The 24128-nt window shown below is 38.8% G+C and overlaps 2 protein-coding genes across 3 annotated transcripts; one reads left to right on the top strand and one right to left on the bottom strand.

The window, feature by feature from the left end:
- Positions 1 to 458: 458 nt before the first annotated feature.
- On the top strand, positions 459 to 7595 carry LOC140944148 (heat shock protein HSP 90-alpha-like). The gene is made up of 6 exons (XM_073393274.1): positions 459 to 721; positions 1343 to 1549; positions 2196 to 2489; positions 2871 to 3908; positions 4508 to 4898; positions 7116 to 7595. The coding sequence occupies exons 1-6, from the start codon at positions 563 to 565 to the stop codon at positions 7211 to 7213; spliced, it is 2187 nt and encodes a 728-aa protein (XP_073249375.1). The 5' UTR covers positions 459 to 562; the 3' UTR covers positions 7214 to 7595.
- A 4989-nt stretch (positions 7596 to 12584) lies between these two features.
- Positions 12585 to 21616, bottom strand: LOC140942638 (RNA-binding protein Nova-1-like). 2 transcript variants are annotated; one of them, XM_073391573.1, is made up of 2 exons: positions 21481 to 21616; positions 12585 to 17650 (listed from the first exon to the last, which is right to left on the bottom strand). In XM_073391573.1, exons 1-2 carry the CDS (start codon positions 21614 to 21616, stop codon positions 16617 to 16619), a joined length of 1170 nt encoding a protein of 389 aa, XP_073247674.1. In that variant the 3' UTR covers positions 12585 to 16616. The 2 variants fall into 2 exon arrangements, with proteins under 2 accessions (XP_073247674.1, XP_073247675.1); XM_073391574.1 differs by lacking the exon at positions 21481 to 21616 and adding an exon at positions 19838 to 19951.
- Positions 21617 to 24128: the final 2512 nt, after the last annotated feature.

The raw sequence follows: 24128 nt of genomic DNA, 5'->3' as shown, positions 1-24128 counted from the left end.
ATTTTCTGCTGGGTTTGCTGGGATGCCAAAACACAAGGATAACATGATAAACCAGGAGCACATAACCCGGATAAACTCTTTGCTTTCATAGCCAGCATTTCTCTTGCAGCATCAGACCTCTGCTGGCCAAATTTTTTCCTTTGAAACGGAAATCCAGAGTTAAATGTACGAGTCAGAATTGTATAATGCAGACTTCTTGTTCTAGAAATATCTAGAAAATTCTCGTCAGTTCTAGTTTGTTCTCGAAATGCCACGCAAGCTCAGAAAGTGCTTAGTGAGCATGATCGAGACTATTGCGTCATTTGCCGATTTGGAAACTGGCGGCAACGAAAAATAAGTTTTAGCCAATCACAAGCTAAGCAATTGTTCCCCCATCCAATCAGATTGCGCGACTTTCGTAATTTTCTAGAATGTTCTAGAAAGTTCCATGGATTGGCACATATAAAGCGACGCAACCAACACGTGGTTACATTGCCAAATTTTTCACATCAGCCAAGCGGCAGTGAAGTTTTGCGACTTTCCCTCGCTGGATAAAGCGTAAATTTCAACCTTTTTCGCCAAAATGCCTGACATCGAAGAAGTTCAAAACATGGAAGAGGAGTCTGAAACGGAAACCTTCGCTTTTCAAGCAGAGATCGCTCAGTTGATGAGTTTGATCATCAATACATTTTACTCCAACAAGGAAATCTTCCTACGAGAAATTATCTCCAACTCTTCGGATGTAAGTTGTCCTTGCTTAATTTGCCATGAATATTTCCTTTTTATATACACACATTCTGTATTTGTTTCGCCAAGCGCGTGTTGTGAGGTTGTTTGAAAAACTCGTCTCCTCTGTGGCGTAGGTTCCCAGCTTGACAAACTTCGGCTCTCGTTTGTTTTGGAAACGTAGGTTTAATCTCAGAGTTGAAATACTGCAAGTTCACGGGATTTCTTATTTCGTGGAAGCTATAAATTATCAAAGAAAAAGTTTTGAGGTCCACGCCTTGAATGAAGTACATGTGCAAATGTTCGGCGGAAGTGATCAGATACTCTATGCAGCCTATTTTTTGATCTTTACAGAAGTAAAAATAATTAAGTAAATGCCATTCCTTCATATTTTAGCAACTGGGAGTTCAACAAAATCGATAACCATTAAATTCTTCCCCGTTTGTACCACAATAGTGAAAGTGAAAGACCTTTAAAGGGTGGCGAGCACATGGCGTCGGTCAACGAGTCACGTGGTCGGTAAATTAGTTTCAGGAAATTTCTAGATTTTTCTGGTGTACTCTCAGATTGCTTACTTTAAATTTCAATGTACATCAAGGAAATGTTTCATCTGATTCTGTATTGTATGTATTTTTAGGCTCTTGACAAAATTCGTTATGAGAGTTTGACTGACCCAACTAAGCTTGATAGCTGTAAGGATTTGAAAATTGAACTGATTCCTAACAAAGATGATAACACCCTGACCATCGTGGACACTGGAATTGGTATGACCAAGGCTGACCTTGTTAACAACTTGGGTACTATTGCTAAGAGTGGAACAAAGGCATTTATGGAGGCACTACAGGTATAATAAGAAAGAAACTACTCTTCTGTACTGTACAACATCAAGTAACATGCCCCAAATGTGAAAGGAGTATGATTTAAAAAGGAGGGTATCTCCTTTCAGGTTACCAGCTGCTAGCAGTAAGAATTTATTTTTGCTGGTTTAGTCTTCATCAGCTCCATGAGTAGTGTAATTTGCTGATGGGAAAAAAATGATATGTAAGCTTAAATGAAAACTTCCATAAAACTTGATAATAACTGTTAAACTGTTTTTAAAACTAACAAAGACCAATAAATTGCCCAAAAAACCACAGGCAGAAGGGAATATAAGAACTTGAAAAAACTTTTTTTCAAACTCGTTGATTATAAAGGGAGAAGAAACAATGGCTGAGGTATCTGAAACCACGTGTCTGCAAATCCAGTACCAGAAGCAGCAAATCAGTGTCCAAAATGGTGCAAAATAAGATACACAACAGTGGTCCTGTGGTTAGTGTTTTTTGAATCCATAGCATGAGTTCTTCCGGAAGGGCTTGAACTTTCAGAGGATTAGAAGTTGTCCTAATCATGCCATAGAAACCAGGTTAAGGTTTGCCCTGATGATCCTTTTACCTCCAATGCAGACTTTTATCCTTTCAGTGAAATGCTGATTAAAGCCTTTTTTTCCTCAGGCTGGAGCTGACATATCCATGATTGGTCAGTTCGGTGTGGGTTTCTACTCAGCCTACCTGGTGGCGGACAAGGTTGAAGTTTACACCAAGCACAATGACGATGAGCAATACCTCTGGCAATCTGCTGCAGGAGGTTCCTTCACTGTTCGTAGGCTGGCTGAGGAAGTTCTTCCTCGTGGAACAAGAGTTGTTCTGCACCTCAAAGAAGACCAACAGGAGTATTTGGAAGAAAAACGGATTAAAGAGATTGTGAAGAAACACAGCCAGTTCATTGGCTATCCCATTTCCCTCATGGTAAGTATTTAACAGCGTAGAAGGATGCAATTTCACATTAGCAATTTACTTTGAGGGCCTTTCCAAACCAAAATTTGGACAATTTAATCTTGACCAGCATGGGAGTAAATTTAGAAAAGAATGCACTGATATGTTCAAGTTGAATCGCATACATTTATCTTGCATCTAAATTTTGGACTTTGGAATAAATTCACAGAAATTTGATTTTGCTTAGCTCTCTGTTCTTACTTTAGCTGAGGCATTTGATTTCTTCTTACCATTCATAACCTGAATTACTAAAAAATTACCCCAAGGGCAAATTAACCCTTCAGTTAGAGCGTCATTGGTTTCAAGTTCTCTTTCAACAAAACCTAATTAAGTTAATGTGTCGTGGTTATCTAGGTGCAAAAGGAGCGAGACAAGGAAGTTAGCGATGATGAGGACGAGGAAGAGGAGGACAAGAAGAAAGAGGAGGAGGAGGAGGAAGACAAGGAAAAGCCCAAAATTGAAGATGTTGATGAGGAGGAAGAGGAGAAAAAAGAAGAGAAAAAGAAGAAGAAAATCAAGGAAAAATACACTGAAATGGAGGAGCTGAATAAGACCAAGCCACTTTGGATGCGAAACACAGATGAGATCACATCTGAGGAGTATGCAGAATTCTACAAGAGCTTGACTAATGACTGGGAAGAGCATTTGGCTGTCAAGCACTTTTCGGTTGAAGGACAGTTGGAGTTCCGTGCTCTTCTTTTCCTTCCCCGCCGGGCACCGTTTGATCTGTTTGAGAAGAAGAAGCGCAACAACATCAAGCTGTATGTGCGGCGTGTCTTCATTATGGATAATTGTGAAGATCTCATTCCAGAGTACCTGAACTTTGTTAAGGGTGTGGTGGATTCTGAAGATCTGCCGTTGAACATTTCTCGTGAGATGCTGCAGCAGAACAAGATCTTAAAGGTGATCAGGAAAAATATCGTCAAGAAGTGTTTGGAACTGTTCAATGAAGTGACGGAGGACAAAGACAATTACAAGAAATTTTACGAACAGTTTGGCAAGAACATCAAGCTGGGAATTCATGAGGATTCTGTGAACCGCACAAAACTGGCCGATCTCCTGAGATATCACTCCTCAGCTTCAGGTGATGAAATGACGTCGCTGAAGGATTATGTCACGCGCATGAAGGAAAACCAGAAAGACATCTACTACATCACCGGTGAAACCAAAGATCAGGTGTCACACTCAGCTTTTGTGGAACGAGTCAAGAGCCGTGGTTTTGAGGTGCTGTACATGACCGAGCCTATTGATGAGTATGCCGTGCAACAGCTGAAGGAGTATGATGGTAAGAAACTTGTCAGTGTAACAAAGGAAGGGCTTGAACTCCCAGAGGATGATGAAGAGAAGAAGAAATGGGAAGAAAAGAAAGCCAAGTTTGAACCTCTCTGCAAGGTATTTTTGCTAATTAATTTGTTTTGTTGCATGTATGTTTCCTTAAAGCATTTCTGCTTTGTTATGTGATTTCATGCTTCATGCCTGAAGATGTAAACGAATTGGAGAAAGAAACTTACACCATCTTTAGCCATAAATAATATTAATGCTCACCTCGGGTGTGAACTAGTGGTACAGGAAAAGGAAATAACAGTAGACTGACGTGAAAATAAATTGCAATACTTTATTATGAAATGGCCTGTATGACGTTACAGTGTAATAAAAATTTTTGTGATGTCTTAATTTTTTGGAAAGGACATTGATTTTCATGAATCATTTTGTCCCTTGATTTTTGTTCTTCCTGACGTCAGATAAGGCACTTTTTAAAAATTAATGCAGAGTAGGTGAACTGCATTTACTGAGAAAAAACTGGTTGCTTTGTGTCTGATTTAGAACCTGGTAATAAAACTTTGCACCTGATAATAGATGTTGTCATCAGGTTTCTGCCCAAAATATCACAGTCTGATTAAAGTGACTTTTTTATAAGTATGGATGGCAAAAAGTGTAGAGTTTTGTGTGTGTTGCCATATTTGTGCTTAAAGGTTGTTATTTTTTTGCAGACAGTCAAGGAAATCTTGGACAAGAAGGTAGAGAAGGTAGTGGTGTCTGCTCGTTTGGTGTCTTCTCCGTGCTGCATTGTAACCAGTCAGTTTGGATGGACCGCGAACATGGAAAGGATCATGAAGGCTCAGGCCCTTCGTGACAACAGCACCTTGGGGTACATGGCAGCAAAGAAACATCTTGAAGTGAATCCTGATCACTCAATCATTGAGACCCTGAGGCAGAAGGTTGAAGCCGACAAGAATGACAAGTCTGTGAAGGATCTTGTTATGTTGTTGTACGAAACATCTCTTTTGTCTTCTGGTTTCACGCTTGATGACCCACAAGTTCATGCTGGCCGTATCTACCGAATGATCAGCCTGGGGCTTGGCATTGATGATGATATGGAAAGTAAGTTGATTTGTTTTGCTACTCCCTTACTTTCGATTGGCAGCTCAAACCTGTTTGTACGTTCAGAGCTGCGTGCCAAAGGAATACTGACTTCTTTGTGCAAATGCAGTCTTATATTTTTAAACTCTTGTTTGTATTCCAATATTTATCAAAAGAATTAACTTTGGGGAGCATCTTTTCAAGGAATGGTAATTGGTAAAATCCAAACTCTCTGAGTTGTTGAGAACAGCTGGCTGTAAAATAGGCCGTTAACAAAACCAGGATCGGATTGCTTGGATCGGATCGGATCGGATCGGATCGGACTCCGGATCGGATCGGATCGGATTACGGATCGGACTAGTGTCTTCGCTTTTGGTGCAGAAGAATTATTTTGACAAAAGCTGCTTTAACAATGACACAGGTGGCTCGGAATAAGAAAGCCGAGTTCTCACAACGTGAGTCTAACCGGTTCGACTCGGATTTTTTCTTCCGAGCCGCCTGTGTCACTAATACCAAAAAAATAGTTTCTCATGTATCACCAGGCTTAAAATTCACCATCAGCTTTAAAATCATCGCAAAGAATTATTTTCAACTGAACTGCACTGGGAAATTTTCTGTTGCATAACTTCATACGATTACAATTCCAAAAAGAGGCTTGGTCACGTGACGTCTCCCGAATCGAAGATGGCGGACAGAGATGTACGTATCTCTCATTGCAATGATTTTGCTTTTCTTTTCATCTCCACTCTCTTCTGAATTGGTCTCCTTTCTCACTGAGCTTGGATTGAATGCTTCTTTTCAGAGGAGACGATTAAGAAAATCGCGGTGATAAGCAAGGTACGATAGCGACGACTTGTTGTCAATAAGCGAATGACATCTTAAATGTCACCTCCGTTCAAGTAGGCTCAGAAAATAACGAGATCACTTTACAATAAAAAAAAAGAAAAGAAACACTAAATTAGTTACAGAAGATTGTATACATACTCCTCTTTCCGCCATCTTCATTCCGGGGGATGTCACGTGACCATTTTGGCGGGAATTTAAGGCGAATTGTCAGTCCGATCCGATCCGATCCGATCCGGAGTCCGATCCGATCCACAATCCGATCCGATCCGAGCAATCCGATCCGGGTTTTGTTAACGGCCTGTAAAATATAAGACTTAAGCTAAAGTTCAAAGCACTGGGATGTCCAGACACTTCAGAAAAATTAATGTTGATTGCATGCAAGTTTCCCAGTCCCAGTTTTCTTAGTACTATTTGCTTACCCCTCTGAGAATAAAACTGGTAAATTGTATACACCTAATTGCAATAAGGTTGTCATAGAAAAAAGCAAAAAGCCAAATAGGAATTAATTAGCATTAAATTATCATTGCTTGCAACATTCACAACACACACGCTTATAGCTGAATATTGATCACGTAATATGAAAGCTAAATCATTTGCATCAGTTTCTTGGTGTCATTCTAATGCAATTCGAGGCTGATTCATCTAGCGGATTTCAAACGTGCTCTAATTACAAACGTACATTGGATAACTACTAAAGAAAAAATGGCTCCATTTTTTTTCAATAAATATAGCCTGGGGTAAATTCCAGGAACGCGACGCGTCTTCTCGTTTAATGCTAAATGGAAAAGCCAGTCTGCGTATGGTTTGCAGTGCACAACACCATCAGATCACAATTTTCAAGCATCAAATCAGGGGTGTAGGCAGGACTTTCCATCGTGGAGAGGGTGAGGCGTTCCTCCGCCAGTTCCTCTCCCGCGCCACAAACCAAGCTTCGTTTGTCAGGACCCTTTTGTTACACACATCAGTGTTTTGTGTGCGGAATCTTACAGCGCGGAATTACAGAATTATTTCTTGTTATTGTGAATGACTTCTTAAATAATTGTTAAATTATTAAAATACGCAAATGTAAATCACATGGCTAATTAATTCCTATTTGGCTTTCTGCTTTTTGCTTTTTGCTTTTTGCTTTTTGCTTTTTTCTATGACAACGTTATTGCAATTAGGTGTAACCCCTTCAATCCTCTTAGAAACTTAAGAAAAAAATTTCTTTTTTTTAAATCCCAAGAAACAAAATTGGTAGCATGCAAAGTTCTGCCAAAAAGGTTTGATGTGAATGGTAACGTCATATATAGGTTTTCGTGTAGAGACACAAAAGTTAGAATGACAAATCACCCCACCATAGCTTGGTCTTTGAGAGATAGACAAAATGGTAAAAATCTTTTTGTTCATCAGGTGGTGAGGCAGCTGCAGCTGAGGGATCTACTGAGGACATGCCCCCACTGGAAGGTGAAGAGGGCGATGATGCATCCAAGATGGAAGAAGTTGATTAGATATTCTGCAGTGTGTTGTTCCTGGCCATGCATTTAAGTTCATATTCATATAACCTTGGAGTGGTTTTTCGCCCAGATTTATCAGTTTGCCAGCAGACGAAGGTCTCATTTGCAGCAAGACTTAGTGCCGTGAAACAAAATGTTATTGCTAGAGGTAAAAAGAAGACTTGTCAACTGATTCTTAGCATTTTGATTCTTAACTCAGGGGGCTAGGTTTAGGAGTTTGAGATTCTTTAGATTGAGTGTTGACCAACTTTAGTGCATGTGGTTAAATCACCTTAACTTTCTGTTGTTAGGCCTAGTAATCTAACCCTTTGCTGTTTCGATGAGTATCTGCAAGTTTAAGTTTGCATGATAGAAGCTGAATAAAAGGTGTTCAAAAGAGAGTAGAGTGGATTTTATGGACTGTTTCCGTCCCTCCCTGCGCTTTTCTGCACCCGCTCTCTCTTTTTTTTGAAACTAGTGAGCTGCACTCCACAAACTCACAACTGAAGCTGCAAAACTTGTGCTTTGTCTAGCTAACGTAGACTTCCTCAGGGAGGGGACGCGGGTTCATTTTCCGAGCAGCGGTTATCTACTAATTAAGGCCCAGTTCAGACGTCGTGCTTCTGCCGTGCCGAACTAAATTCAGGAATTAAGTTCGACAAAAGCACCACAGAAGCACGGCGTCTGAATCAAACTTTTGAATTAAGTTCGACAAGCGCTGCCGTGCTACACGGCTCTGGCACGGCAGCGATTCAAACGTCGTGCTTCTGCCGCGCTAAACAAAATTCATAAATTATATTAATGTATTTTGGCGAGATTGGGTTCCCACGGGGAATTGGGAGAAGAATTGTTACGAGGCATCAGTAAATCCTGAATTTGGTTCGACTCTGGCACGACGTCTGAATCAAAGTTGTTCTCCTGCCGTGCTGCAGTCGAACCAAATTACAATTAAGTTCGGCACGGCAGAAGCACGACGTCTGAACTCGGCCTAATCGAGCCTAAAAGAAGACCAGTTGATGGTAGAAAGGCCTAAATCATTGAAACGACGTTTGTTTTTCTTTGTCGAACTATCCATTGCCATTAGCAATGATAAGATTAATTTAGCCTAACACTTTCCATTTACGGAATAAAAAACCTATGACGACGAAGAATATCTGGAACCCGGGATTGGGACCAAAAATGCATGGGACGCGAGTATTATTAGGGACCGTACGATCTGACGAGCATAGCAACCAGAACGTCAAAAGCAAACAAACAAACAAAGGTTTAGAGGGCAAAACAACTTTGCACGTGCATCACACTTTTTTGTACATTTCTTTGCCATTTTTGCACGACTACGACGTGAAATCAGGTCAAGACCATGCGTTCTTGTTTTAGGAAGCCTGTGCTTCTTGCGAGTTCCTCTGGTTAACAGAGCCAGGAAAGCCGTAAGCAGCCGGTGTCCAAGTTTCATATTCGCGTCATATTCGAGTGGTACCTATATCTACCAGTGTGTGTCTAACTTAGACACACACTGGTAGATATAGGTAAGGCCTTTGTCTTAAATAATCCGCTCTATAATCTGAAGATTTCTGATTATTTTTGAAAAAATTTGATGTTTAACTTGGACAAGGGTAGTTTTCCATACTGAAAATAACTGTGAAAAGCCTGATTTTCAATGTTTAAAGTCTGCAACCAATTCTCATTTATTTTACTTGAAATTTAGCGGGAATGATAGATTAATCCTTTAACTTAAAGAATCCGCTCTATAATGTTAAAGAATTCATCTTTTTAAGTACCAAAATGACGATTTTAGTCACTCTGCTGCGCCAAAATCGCCCGTTTCCCCTATTATTATGCCGCTTTCTTGGCACATTCATGCCTGATTAGCCCACCTCAATGGCTCATTGATATGCGTAAATGTCCGACCATTTCTCTCGATGGATCAGGGAGTGCTAGCAGGCCAATGGCCACAACTGAGGACTGAACGTTTCTCACATTTTGTTAGTGTTGAATATTAATCTTGTCAATCAATGTAGCGTATTAGTATAATATGAGGGGATGTAACAATGTAACATATTAGGTATAATATGAGCGGATGTAACAATTTTGTGGTCCCCCGATGTAGACTATCAATGGGACAAAGGGCATTTTATTTTCAGGGTCCAAAGGAATGGAATGGGCTACCTGACATTAGGAACACTAAAGATATTGATAGTTTTAAGCGGAGACTTTTTAATAGGATATTTCATACGAACTAATTTTGAATATATTTTGAATAATTTTGAATGTATTTTGAATTTAATTGAACTACTGTAAATAAGTTTTCTTTTCTTTTCTTAATTACCAGTATTATGTAGTAATTAACGTTGTGACTGAAAAGCCCTGTTGAAGGAGACTCGATAAAGCATGTATGTAATATATCACAGCTTGTGAGGTATCCTACAATTCAGTCTTCTGACGGCAAAAGGGACAATAAACCGGTGATCATGATTTAAACCAGGGATTTGTCTGAATGGCGGACCCGCCGAGAATATCCTGTAGTTTGAGGGGCTGTGTCACGGCTGTCAAGTTCATTTCCTTAAATTAAGCCAATTTCGCGTCTTTATTCATTACGGGAACTTGAGAAATTACTTCTGAATGACAAAACCAAAGCATGTCTCCCAAGCATTATATCAAACGATATAGACAACAAAAAGTGAACTTTGAAAACTGTTAGGCTAACAGTTTTTCAAAAACGGCGCGTAATTCTAATCCATTTCAGGGCTGTCATCTTCGACCTCATCAACTTCAAGATCCCTCTGAATCTGGTGTTCTCGTAAGATTAACTCTACCAGTAGCCTGCGAAGCAGGCGCACTTGTGCAGCCAAAATTTTTCCCGAATTCGCACAGGTGAGCCTACTGGCAAGCTACTTTACCAGGGGCCGATGCATTTACTTGTTCCAATGGAAGTCAACGAAGGGAACGTCAGCTATGCAGATGACATTGTCATTTTAAGCACACTGTTTGAATTGGAGAGCGTGCTGAGGATATAATTTGCCTTGTTCATGCACTATAGGTTTAGGCTAACAAAATGAACAACCTTAAACGAATAATGTCTTTTAAAATGTTCCTTTAGTTTACAGAAAATAACAATGAGCTCCCTTAAACGAGTCCATTGAGAATGTTACTAGCTTTACTCATGATGACTTGAAAAACTTCTATTACATGATGAAGGCCTTGCAGCATTTCACATCCAGTGCAGCGCTTCAGCTCATTGAAAAACTCAACCTCGTCCCCACTAGTACGTACCGTAAATGATCGATTAAGCGCCGCACCTCTAACGAAAATAATTTAATAAGCGTCGCACTTGAATAAGCACCGCGGCGCTAATTTGGGTTTTTGCATAGAAAAGCCCAACCTTTGTTACGGCTCTTGGTATACCGTAGAGTTCCGATAGTAGCGACCCTCGTTACTTTCGGAATTAGCAGCCTTTGGGGGTCGCTACTTTCGGGAGGGTTGTCCAATACACCCGCACCGTTTTCAGCCTCGTTCCAGACCTTTTGTTTGACTGCTCGCGCTTACTTGAATACGCAAAAATACGGACTGTTTTGCAGTCTAAATCGACGAAAACCATATAGAGTTTTCAATTTGAATTTGAAGAAACGTTCCTGTTGTTAATACGAAATTATGCCGGTTTACGGTGGTTCTTACATCGCTACATCCAGTGAACTGATGTCAAGGACGAATGGGGGCATAAAGCTTCCCCTTGTTGTAAATTAAAGTGCCTTATCGTGAACAATTTGTAACACTACACGAACATATTATTGTACATTAAAATTTTGACTATTGATTGACAAATTAAAGGTATACGGTATACAATTTAAAAAACTTGGTCTCGCTACTTTCTGGGGGGGGGGGGGGGTCGCTACTTTCGGGGGGGTAGCTACTTTCGGGATTTACTAGCGGCCACAAAAAATTGACGTTAATTTTGGGGGGTCGTTACTATCGGAACTTTACGGGAAAGAGATATGAAAACCATATTACTTGACAAATAAGACCACGACCAACTCGTGAGTTTCTCTCGTTGTAATGTGGGGAAACTCTTGAAACCGGGTTCATATAACGGTTCGAGGTGCACATATTTGTCCATTGCACAACTTAGAGTTCTCTCTAGATTTCCCTTAGAGTTTTCCCCGTTGTTGAAGCCTCGAATAAGCGCCGCACCTTTAACATGGAAAATGAAATAGGCGCCGCGGCGCTTAATCGATCATTTCCGGTAGGCTAAGCCTACGCCCCGAAGGAATCCACGAGGAAGAATTTTCCTAGAAAAATTGTCTGCAATGGTTTCGAGCGACCCGCGGTTTTCTAATACAACTGGTATTCTGCAAAAAAAAAAAACTATGTGGTTTCTTAGTGTTGAAGTAGAGCAAGAGACGAGTGCACCCCCTCCTAAAAAAAATCCTGGATCCGCCCCTGGAACTCCCAACAATGTTGGGTCCGTATGCACTGGGCTTTAGTCACTGTTTACTTCCACGCATTTGGAGGTGGATACCCAGCTAGGGGGAAGCTAGGGGTAACACCTGGACAGTCCGGGATGGGGGAGAGGGGGGAGGAAGTGAAGCCGCACAAGGTCCCTCTCTGACTCTCGAACGGGGAATGACAATTACCGTCCGGTTAGAACAGGCTCTAAATCTTCATTACTGATACCGATAGCGAAGCAAATTTTTAGCCTGGAACGTACAGGGACACAAATTCATGTTGTCTGGTGTAGAGTCTCGGAGGAGCAGCTGTATAGTCCCGTATTATGAAAAATAAGGGAGCTCCCGTTGGGGTTCACAAGGAACCTTTCCACAATAGCTGGACCGGCCCCTCTTTTAAATGTTCTGAGGGGCGCGAGTCCCTTTCTCTTCTTGCTTTTCTGGAGAAGAACTAGACAAACCTCACTGTTTCGCAGGGTAAGGTAGGTGGGGCAAATGGATATACTCGCGACTTCATATGTTCAAGTTAAGAAACTATACTCCATTTTTTTATCCTTCTTTATTGAATTCAAAAAATTCAGGGCAAAACCAAGAAACCTACCTTTGCGTTTTTCTTGTACCCTGAGGTTAAAACTGCGGAATTGCTGAAATACAAACGTGAGAAACTTCATACAACACCAATACAAGCCCTAAAAAATGGCCGGAGTATGTCCAAGACATGGTCAGATGTGAAGGGACTGGAATATATTTAGAAAAACTGCTTAGCCACTAGAAAAAAAACTGGTTGTCACAAGAAAAAAAAAGAGGTTTGATATGATAAGACAAACTGCATAGTGCATCCAAGGTTAGAAGAAAGACTGTGAATGAAAATGATGTGCTTGAAAATGAAAGAAGTACATGTAAGTGAGTGTCTTTGTGAATATGCAAGGAATGAGTCGAGACAGACAATGGATGTAGTATCAGCAGTTTATTAAGTGGAACGACCACAGTGATGTTAACACCACTCACATGGTACTGACTTGTCATTACATTATGATGAGCAAGGCACTGATAGACATGAGTCACATGGATATGTGTAACATGAAGTCCCTAGTCAATGTTCGCTTGGCGAGAAATGCTGACACAAAAATGAATGACATAAGTCACAGACTGAAATACTGTCAGAGTCAAAATTGTGTAGACAGCAAGTACAGTAAAAAGAAATAAATTAATACAGTACCACTACTACTGCAGTAAATTATATATAATTTGTGAGGAAACCCTCTTGAGGTGGGGTAAGGTGAGATTTCGGCCTGTACCACTCAAAAGAAAGTTTCCTTACAGACTACTACTGAAGAGCCCAAATACAAACTTCATTTAAAAAAACCTGGTCAAATACCTCCAGGTTAAAAGGGAAAGGTTTTAAATTTCTAGCCCTGGGCTGAGTTGCTTGAAGCTCTGTTAATGCCCATTCCTAGATAAACCTTAAACAGAGAATTATTTTGAGTTGCCACAGTAACTAAAGCTAGTTGTGTGTTAATTGACCTTCCAACAGCTTTATTCCAGCTTCTTGAAAGATGATTAACTTTTACCAAGGGTTGTGAAATATTACTAGACCTTACAAAATCATTTAAGTTGAAACTTAACTTAGAGACCCAAAACAGCCTATAAAAAAGGTGGATTATTGTGGGTTAAAACTATTAACCCAACCCAAAGTTACAGCTAATCAGCCTTCAAGCAACTCTGCCCTGTCCTATTAATTTGAAAGAAAATTAATTTACAAAAGTATAAGGAAGGAAACAACAGCATTATGAACCTGCATAGCAGTAAAATCCCATCTTTTCTCTAAAGCCTGGTTACCCCTGGAAGAGGCTGCTATTCACTATTCAGACTACAGCCTTCACCTCCTCCACCCCCACCCCATTTTTCTAACAACAGAGTGATTAGTGTTGAAAGGGACCTTCTTAACAACAACATACAGTAACCAGAAATTGACTTGGAGCAAGATGAGTTTTGTGGCAAACGTTTCGTCTAAAAGTGGAACATTCCTTAGATTGCCTGTTCGCCTGACTAAGCTGTGAGCAGTCTCTTACTTTTCTTTTTAGTCACAGTAGATTGAGAGCATAAGTGAAGCTATAAGCAACGATAGCAGAAGCCCGAGCTCACAGTCTAGTTATTCACAAAATCTTCTTTGCTCCATGTTCAACCATTAAAATGTACAGCAAAACCATCTACTTAATATCAACAGCAAAAACTACTACTGATTTTTAGGCAGCCAGTGCTATTCTACATTAAAATGTAGTAAATGCAACCTGGACAACAAAACCAAAAAAGTAAAATAAAATAATTTGAGCACAGTTAGGAACTAACCTTGGTCAACCCTTTAAGGCCTAAGATAGAGGGACTAACATCAATCTTCTCCTAGCAACATCAAAAGATCAACAAGGGAATGGTTACAAGAATTTCTATGATGATCACCAGAGGAAAAATGCTTTAATTCTTCAATCAAATTCTCTTGACTAAATCTTGTAAAAGAATTGTATGGAGATCAGTCTGACGAATTTGATGGAAATATTGGGGCTTAAAGGGGTTTAAGGATTAGTACATTATGCTAGAATAAACCACTCAAAGAATTTAGTAAAAAAAATGAGAACCCAGCATCTAATGGTATTGAGCTTATGTCCACACCAGTCTGTTTATGCAATAATTTTACTATGATGTCTACAACAGTATGTTATAATATGTGGCTAAATGAAATTTAGGTGAGATTAAACATGAGCTGAAACTGGCCAGTGTTCCCTGCCTCTAATAACTATTGCAAGTAGGCAGGGCAGTTGTAGGCCTTCGTTGATCATGTTGCCTTGTAGTCATTTTCACCGTTTTATCTAATGGCAAATGGTTTAATTCACCCCAAAGAATGATTACCGAAATAACATTATTTACTTATTTATGTGAATTATAAACAAATAACTTTGTAAAGATGGGAACAGCCCCACATGAACAATATTAGTCTCATATTTGGAACATCCTTTAAAGTCACCTTGCATGCCTAACAAGACTGTTCTGTCTACCAATGAAGATTGAATGAATGACTGTACTAAATGTAAATTTATCAGTAGTGTTTGGGACAACCATGGTATCCACAGCTTTTCACAATGGCCTGGGGCAAATGTAAAAAAGGGCAATAAAATCTCCTGTCCATCATCAAATTTTCCTCAGCCCTTTGGAGCCTCCAGCAGTTAGCAACTGTTGAGCATTAGGGAGCTTTTAAGCTTAAAAGCAATAACGACAATGACAACTTTAAAAACATTGTTAAGAAAATGAATTTGTTCCTTTCAAACTTTATCGCGTCTATTTGGACCCTCTCAATTTGTCAAATGTACATGTAGGTGATTTTTCCTGGAGTTGAATTCTTAAGGAATTTATCCAGGTTCAAAAAAAGGGGAAAAAATTGTCCTCATACATTCATGTCATTCATAAAATGCCGCGTTAGGAGGGTGTCACATTGTAGTGGTGCAGTGGACGTCAAAGAAACGTACTAAAAAGCGTCATGCAAGTGCAGAGCTCTTGTTTTGCTCATAAGACTAATTGCTTTTTGACATTGCAGTTGTCCTTGTCATTATTGCTAAGCTCCCTATTGATGGAGGTGGACATCACCTGTATTCACTTTGTACTGTGACTTGCTATTCTACTATGACTCTGTTACACTTGAGCTCTTAAAAGACAATCTGACTACATGACCATTTAAGGAAATAAACAACAATATCATCTACACTTATTTCAAAATATTGGTTTAAATATGATAACCACTATGAATTCTATCTCTTTCATTACATCCAGCCCAGTAAAACCACACAAAGTGTTCCTTTGCAATGGTTTTCATTTAAAGGCAAGACTGTTCTACTAACATGACAGAGTATAAATAATTCAATACCATTTACATGTCCAATATTCTTTGTGGGTCCATCACAGTTACTCACTTTGACACTAAAAAGCCTATAACGCTGACTGAAAAAAATTACACCCTGGGGGGGTTAAAAATTTAGGAAGCCAAAACTGACCAAAGGTAATTTTAAACATGTTTATGATAATTAAACTGGCTTCATTTCATAAAGTTGTCAACTCTATTCAAACTTTAATTTTCTCAACTAAAATCAATGTTATGTCACATTAATTTAATGAAAGATGAAGTAACTGAGCTATTTTGCCAATGCTTTTAAATTAAAATCTTGTTTGAACTCTGAAAGATGAAGCAATATATATTAATCTAGCCAAAGGCTGATTAAAGAGAAAATCATATTTGATCATTCTGAGAAAATTAGCACAATTGAATTATCCGCAACACAGCATCACTTCTTACAGTCAATAAAAATGCTGAAGTCAGTTTTAACTCTGTTAAAATACAGAGTAATTCACTGTACAAAGCATATGATACAAATGACAGATAAAATGTTCTCACTACACCTGTACCTACTTTGTTGGAGACAAGTTGTGTGATGATAAACATATTATTATCTGACAATTTTATCTCCAATGCACTGCATTTCTAATAAATATTGATATATGACACATGCTTAAACTATGGGAAACATGCGCTCATCACAATCCTGCCACATTGTGAAACCTAAGAGCAAAACTAATGACTAGTAAATCTACTCTCAATCTATTACAGGGGTCTGATAAGTCACAAGTTGAAGTAAGCCAATAAAATTTGGTTCTTTGGCAATGTGAATGGTTTGACGTGAAAACAAAATTGCAAAACTAAAGAGATAATAATTGCACTTATCACCAAATAATTTTTCTTCAATTTAAAGCCCAAGAAAATTTTTTGCCTAAATAGCATTGCATGTACAAAGAAATGAAGCAAAAAAGAGAAAACCAGAGCAATCTATGAGAATTTAACACCGCATGACTTTTCTCAGTAAATTAAAAATGATCAAACAAAGTCAAACTTATGCATGTGCAAGTGATGATAATATTACATTTGTATATCATAGTCTTTAAGAATGCTGACCTAAAAGCCTTTCAGCTTCTACCTGTTGTAGACGTTGTGTTATCAGAAAATGAGCCGTTTGTGCACAATTAAAATCACCGGTTATGACAACTTTCCTGTTGTTAGTCCCAGGAACATACTCGCCCTTTTGAGATACCTGTATCTTGGCTCCACTGTACTGCATAAACTCTGTAATGGTCTTTCCTTGTTTTCCGAGAACAGCGCCAATCAGCTCATCAGGGACTGTTAGTTCCAGAGTAGCTGTGGATTGAATCTGTGAACTTGTTGACGATAATCCTAAAGGGCCCATATTCCCCATAGCATTGAGCAGAGGGTTGTTAGCCCCCAGCCCACTGCCACTGAGTAAAGCAGCATGTGCTAAGATATTATTGGCAGCTGCATTACTCCCGGCACTCCCCAGTCCACCTAACCCACTACTATTTAAAGCACTTAAACTTGAACTGCCATTTGTGAGTCCGCGGTGAGCCCCTAATGATAAACTAGAGTAAGAGATGTTGTTGTTTAAAGCATGCTCAGGATCCTCTTGTACTTTTGCCGCAATAACCGCACAGGCTGCCTGCACCTGCTCCAAGCTGCCTGTCACCCCAATCACTCTCTCTCCTGGCACTGTTTCAGCATTTTTTTGACTCACTTGTATTCTTGCTCCAGTCTGGTCGCTTATGTATTTGATGGTTGCCCCGCTTTTGCCAATGATCAGCCCTGCTGTTGAGTTTGGCACTACAATTTTCATCTGTTTTGCCCGTTCCCGATCATAAGTCATGGCTGGATTTAATCTCATCGCTGGAGGATCTTGCCTGATCTTTTCTATCACAAAATTTAACATTTTGTTTATAGTCTCGACTTCTCCCATAATGAGACCAACTCTTTCTTGTGTTCCTGGGTAGTAGTCATTGTTTGGCGACAGTTTGATGCGAGCACCTGTTGTTTGCTGAACCTCAGCAATGTTTGCGCCCCCTTTTCCAATAATCGAACCAGCTGCATGATTTGGAATTAGGACTTTCAAAATTGGAGTCTTGGCAGCTAAAGAGTACAAAGAAATGAGAATATATATATATGTATGTGAAACAGTCTAAAAATCTCATAGCACTCTATCCATCTGTAATTTTCTTCCATTTTATATCAGTGACATCAAGTTAACAAATATGCATAACAAAACATCTTTAGATATCTTGAATAAGAACATGCCCCACTATAGTGAAAGAATACCATTAGGCACCAAAAACTTTAAATTCAAATGTTTTTCTTGTCAGCTGACCTTGTGAAAGGGGCAAGAAATGAAGTTCTCTCACACTGAATGGAACCTGGGCATGATATGGATTGAAACTTAAAAACGCTGGGCCAACTAACAGAGCATTTTGTGTTCAGGTTTAGGCATTATGTAATTGTCTCAGCGCTGAATTGACTGAAAACAGCAATATCACAGAGCCCCTTTAAATATAGGAATAATCAACACAAACATTTTGATTACAAAGGATAAACATGTCATTAGAAGGAAACTCATTGATTAACACTCACTGGTCACATTTCCATACTGAACAAACTAGACAGGGAAATCAAGAAAAATGAAACAAGAGGGCAATCAGTGCTAGAACAATGCTTTTGGAGGTTTGACTGCATTTGCTTGTTTAAAAAATGCTAGCAGTCAAATGAGAAACAGAGTTGCCGTGATCATTTCTTCTAGACTTTTCCAAAGGCATGGCAAATATGAAACACATGCCACATGTTTGCTTCTGGAGTATCACATCCACATCCATGCAAGAAAATTGCAAGATTGAAGATATATGGTTCAACCATTATTCACGATAGTGACATTCTGTTAATTGAAACCTTGAAAAATTTCATTATTCAAGCCAAAATCAAGACAAAATACCGAAAATAATGACAGAACAATCATGTACCCTGACAAAAACAAGAAACAAAGGTCAAACCCAAACATGTCATTGCTAGCTGCAGCTTATTATTATTACTGAATCTAATATGATAGTTATGCATCATGCTTTTAAGTCTTTTCATGAATTTATTTCTATGCTGTGACCGCAACCACAAAGGCACTTTCTATCCAACGTAGTTTGTTCTTTACACAATAAAATAATTTGAGTTTTCTTGAATGATGATTAGAACAGATTCCTTGAAGCCACAAATCAATTAAAAACAAAATATCTTCACATAAATCTAATAAAGTGTTCTATGAATCCATTTTAGAGTATAAAGTTCTCACAATGCTTTCACAATAATTTTGAGTACATTTTTTAAAGGTTCTAGGTGCAAAACATGCAATCAGCCCAGCATGAAGCCTCTAATCAATGCACTCATTGCATAACTGAAGGCATAGTTTCGATTGAATAAAATATAAGAAATTTTACTGTTCACTAGGAGTAGGTCTACGGCCACAAGAATGCATTTGATTTCCTTCTAGTCCGGATATCTTCATTATAACTTGACATATGCAAATACAAACAAGACGAAAAAAGATAAATCTAAAAGTTTAATTTTGTGGCAGTTATTAAATAATAATTTATTGCAGAGACATGTGAATCAGGGTGTTTCTAGTATTACTTTATGCTTCACAAAGCCACTGGAAACAAAATTAATTTCATATGGTGGTAGTGGTTCTTACAGAATGAATCAAACAAAGTATAGTGTTTCTTAAATTAAAACACTCAGTCTAAATTGAGATCTAATGGCATTTAGAATTTTCCTTGGATGACTACCCTTAACTCTATTTCAGAGTGATGGAATTTTCTTAGTAAACCATTTTAATAAACAATAAATTGCTGTTAAATTCTACTGCATTTCAACCACTCAAGGCTCTACTGTAAAGAAGACCACACATACATGTATCTAAAACAGATTTTCAGGAAGTGTAGACATGATATTCATGATCTAGGATCATATTAACATTAAAAGATAGAGAAACCCTTCTTGTGCTAAACATTATATACGGTACATCTGGAGAAATTCAACAGTGGGGACTTACTGAATGCAAAGACAAAGATGTCTACATGGTTATTACAGAAAGAAAGATGATCAGAGTTTAAGGCCTCTCCACAATAACAAGGGGTCAACTGGGCACAAAAACTGATTCAATATAAGAACATAAAAGGCTTTGCAACCAAAGTATGGTTTCTCAGATTCCAATGAAAAATTAACCATAAATCAACTCCCTACAGAAGAAATTAAAAATCAACTGCACTGCAGTTTATTTACCTTTCCAACCCCAAGTATTAAACATCCTTGCCTTCAAGCTGAAGATCTATTGTCAAGGCGTACGTTTGGAAGAATAAATATACACGTACTGTATGTATGACGGTCTGTGAATGAATGCTTGACCCCGGGTTGAGAGGCACGGGGCACACGCAACACAGCCTGTGACAGCCGCAGACAAAACGCATAATATAAAAGGCCACCTGTGTTTTTGTTGATTGCAAGGAAAAAACATATTTCACTATTTAAGAACAATAGTCATGTTTCTGATTCCCTGCAAAGGGTGCCAGGCGAGGCATTTGAGCCGAAAAGGGGTTTTTTGACAGAGAAAACCTAACCAGACTTTGCAACTTTTTGCATGAGCGATCATGAATTAGAATTCTTAGCAAGTGTCAAGTTATTCACGGCATACATTGAATTGTTTTGCTACTTGTTTGATAAAAAATACTATTCATTCCAACCTTGCTGGCTCCAATAACTTAACGCAACGCTGTTTTCTAATCAAACACTGAAACGTGAGCACGATTACAAGTGAGAAAAAAAAAAAAAACGAACGCACGAAAGCTAGTAGTAAGGTCCTCGGAGTTCAACACCAGCAATGCATACCAAACAACTTTTATTTATGCTTTCGAAGAAAACACCGGTTTTATTTATTCCTTAATTTAATATTCGCTTAGACAAAAGACTTTTGTACACTCAAAGTCTAAAATCAAAACCAAAAACACAAGATGAAAGAACGCCCTAAAAATTTCACTATCGCGTACCGTTTGTTGTTTTCAATTCACGACCGCGATCCATGCACACCATCTTTCGCCGTAGTCACAAAATTTTGTTACCTCCCTGAATAATTTCAAAAATACTATGGAAATATACTACGGTTTAAAAGTACGCAAAGTTTCTCCGAAAATGTGGATATTTGCTGTTAAAACGATATAAGAGTCGGCAACAGATCCGTGTACTTCCTTTTTTCTCGATTGCAAGGCGTTACGCGGCGCAATGCGTAACAAATTAAAGGGCAACTTATCTTCACATAAAAAGAGAAGATTTAGCTTTAAGCTTAGAAGTCCGACTCGAGGAATCAATTATTGATCGCCCAGTGTTATTATAAAAATATATGTGAAAAGAGTCAGCCTGGTTTTCTTGTGGTCAAGTCGGTAAATTAATTTCAGTTTAAAATTTTACGACGCTGAAACATATGGTTCAGTTTACTCAAAGCAAAGCAAAATTTTTAAACATCATTGTAACATTTCTGGGAAATATCAAGTCGCACAGGTACCATTTGTATGTGATCGCAAGAGCCACGGCAAATCGCTTAAATTAGAGCGGTGTCAAGTCGAATCAACTTTGTTTATCATTCCCCACCCGTTGAAGTCGTGAACAAAACAGAATAATTTTTTCGCCATAAAAAAGCAATTTCCACTTTGACTTTTCGTAATCTAAAAAGCAGGTTGTACATAACAGGGCTACGGCTACATGATAAACCGTTCAAATCGTCTTTCTCAACAATGAAAATTAAACAGTGACTGACAGACGTAACAGAGTGGATATTTCATCTTGACGACGCATAGCACCATGACCAAAGCACATGCCTAAAAACAGACGCATTTTGCACAAAGAAGAACGAAATTTTTTTTAACTGAGCATACCTCCAAGGTTTGACCTCTTAAAAGCAGGCCTGCCATCTCCAGCACCGTCAAGAGGCCTCTTTTTTGAATCACTCGAGGTTAACTCAACACTGGTATCGCCCGTGCTGTACTGATCCGCCATCTTGAAAAGTGCCATGTGGGATTACACTCCCAGGTTACCTAGCGGTCGTGAAGAGTAAAGTGTCATACTGTATCAGCAAAAAATTCTCACAGGTTATCGCATTATTAGCCAAAGAAAAAATAATAAAAAAAACACAATAGAACACCAAAGGGGATAACAACTTGAAGTGTCAAGGCAAGGATATATTAACGCCACAAAAATATTAAATTCTTTGAAGATGTATCTGCCATGTTCGATGGGGCGTTGACTGAAAAAATCTCTCAACATTTTATAGACCTCTCATCTACTCGTCAAACCGACATATATAACAGATTGTTTGCTATTTAAATATCAAAGTAAATATTAATTTCACTCTTGTTCCGTCCTTGAGCAAAGAAATGTTTTAAATTTAAATATCAGTGGCTTTTCCGATTGTTCAACTTGACTTCTACCCCAGCGACATATACAAATATTAAGAATACGTGTCGGAAATGGAATGGCCAAATGCAAGACGAAAAGTTAAGCGTATGCTACCCCCTTAAAAAGAAACTGAGTAATTCCTTGGGACTTTTCTTGTAAATTTCAGAGCATAGAAAAAAATCGAAGAGGCAAGCGCTTGATAATATAAATATAAACAAGAGTTGAAGCAACAGGAGGCAAGACCACCAAGGAATTATTTATTTTGCGCGTGATGAAACGCAACAGCAAATTGACTCGGATTTACCCTATGCGGCTCATAACTCGATATCTAATCCTCGTCTCCTCCCATTTTCATCTAACCGCTCTCCTTGAATAAATATTTGACGAGCTAACTCAATGTATATTATTTCCCTTTAAGAGGTATTCAATCTTTCTCTCTGATTTCTGCGCAATTAAGCCTAAACAGCTCTCAGCTAGTTCAACTAGCATTGTTTAATCGGGTTAGCTTTACCAGTCGCATGTGTTTGCTTGTGAGTTGTTTTTCAGAACGGATATAAAAGCGACGTGGTTGACGAAGACCGCGGCCACCTGAAATGGGAGATTTATAAATAAGTAATTAAAGAAAAGCTAAGAAAGAAGACTTGTAAATACGCGCCACAAAAGATCTCAGTGTTATCTTTAAAGAACCACTTTATTTTTTCTCAGCAAGCCGCAAATGTAAGTATTATCAACATCAAGATGGATCCAGTTTTGAATTTGACTACTGACACCGGTGCAGCACATTATTTAGATAAAACGATATCAAAAGGCTTATAAGTTCAGTACAGCTATTCAACTGAGGAGATGGATGTGAAAAAAGCGGTGGTCGGGAATTGTTGCAAAAAAATTTAAAACGCCTGATTGAATAATAAAGTACGCTTGTAATCAAGGATTCATCAGTTTAAAAGTTTTCTTTTATGAATTATTCCGTATAGGAAAAATGTCGTTTCCAGATTTTCAACGTGATAACTCGGGCCGCCCGACCTCATTCGGCTGATCGAAGAAGAGCGTTGAACAGTCACTGAACTGTGCCGGCTAGTTAGACGAGGGAATAAGGGCGGCGTGTGTCATGAAAATTCCCACCAGACGGCTTCTCTAGAAATTCTTTTTGGACACCATGTTCGAGAAAGAAAGGAAGTGTGGAATTGAGTCGTACACAAACAAGAGAGAAATTAAAATTATCACATAAATTAAAGCTGGCCAGAGTAAATCTGCTACCCGTATGTTAACTGAACAAAAGGTTTTCCTTGACTGTTCCAGTTCTTATCCAAAAATCCTAAATCTAGGAAACTAGTTCACTTGACATGGAAGTGGGACATATCGCCCACATGTATATATATATATATATCAAAGGGGTGTTGGTTAGAGCGGTTAGCACTTGAAATTGTTTACGTCCAATTGAATCAAGGCCTGGTACGCGATGAACCACATTTCAAACCACCGTGATGTGGGTGAACGCGAAAATGGGTCTGAGTACGAGATTGGTACAGGCTACTAAAACCTATAAGCAATTTTCGCGCATTTCAGTGTATTTAGTCTCCTGCTCAGCCGTTTTTAGGCTCATCACGCAACGCTCCTCCCCAGGAGGTTCAATTCATGCAAGAGAGAATAATAGGACAAAGAGACTGGTAAACGCCCAGTCTAGCTCTTAGGATATGTGAATTTCACCAAAGTTATTTTTGGACCAATTTTAAAACACTTGAAATTAGTCGCAAGTTGGTTTCCTGAGAGATCCGCAAACTCAACAGAACTCAACAGTCGCCATTACAATATTCTGCAATGTTTGCTTTGAGGCATTCGACAATCGTTTCCAACAATCGATTAAAATGTGCGGACGTCTCAGGAATTGGACTTCGGTTTAATTACAGCCTCTAAAAATAACTTAAGTGAAATTCACATATCACTGCCAACGACCTACAACCCGAATGTTCCATTAAAGGGATTACGTCGCGCTATTTTTCTAGCTTTTTAAACAGTTAAAACTTGTCTTCGGACGAATTTCAAAAATAATGATCCAGTTTTGTTACTCAAGACTACATTTAGGTATTGAAACTTTTTCGAATTCCTGTCTTCGATTGCAACGGATGGC

This window comes from Porites lutea, chromosome 7 (assembly GCF_958299795.1).
Source record: "Porites lutea chromosome 7, jaPorLute2.1, whole genome shotgun sequence".
In the NCBI taxonomy this organism is placed as follows: Eukaryota; Metazoa; Cnidaria; class Anthozoa; order Scleractinia; family Poritidae; genus Porites; species Porites lutea.
Note: the sequence above shows the minus strand (reverse complement) of the source record. Positions and strands in the feature narration are given on the sequence as shown.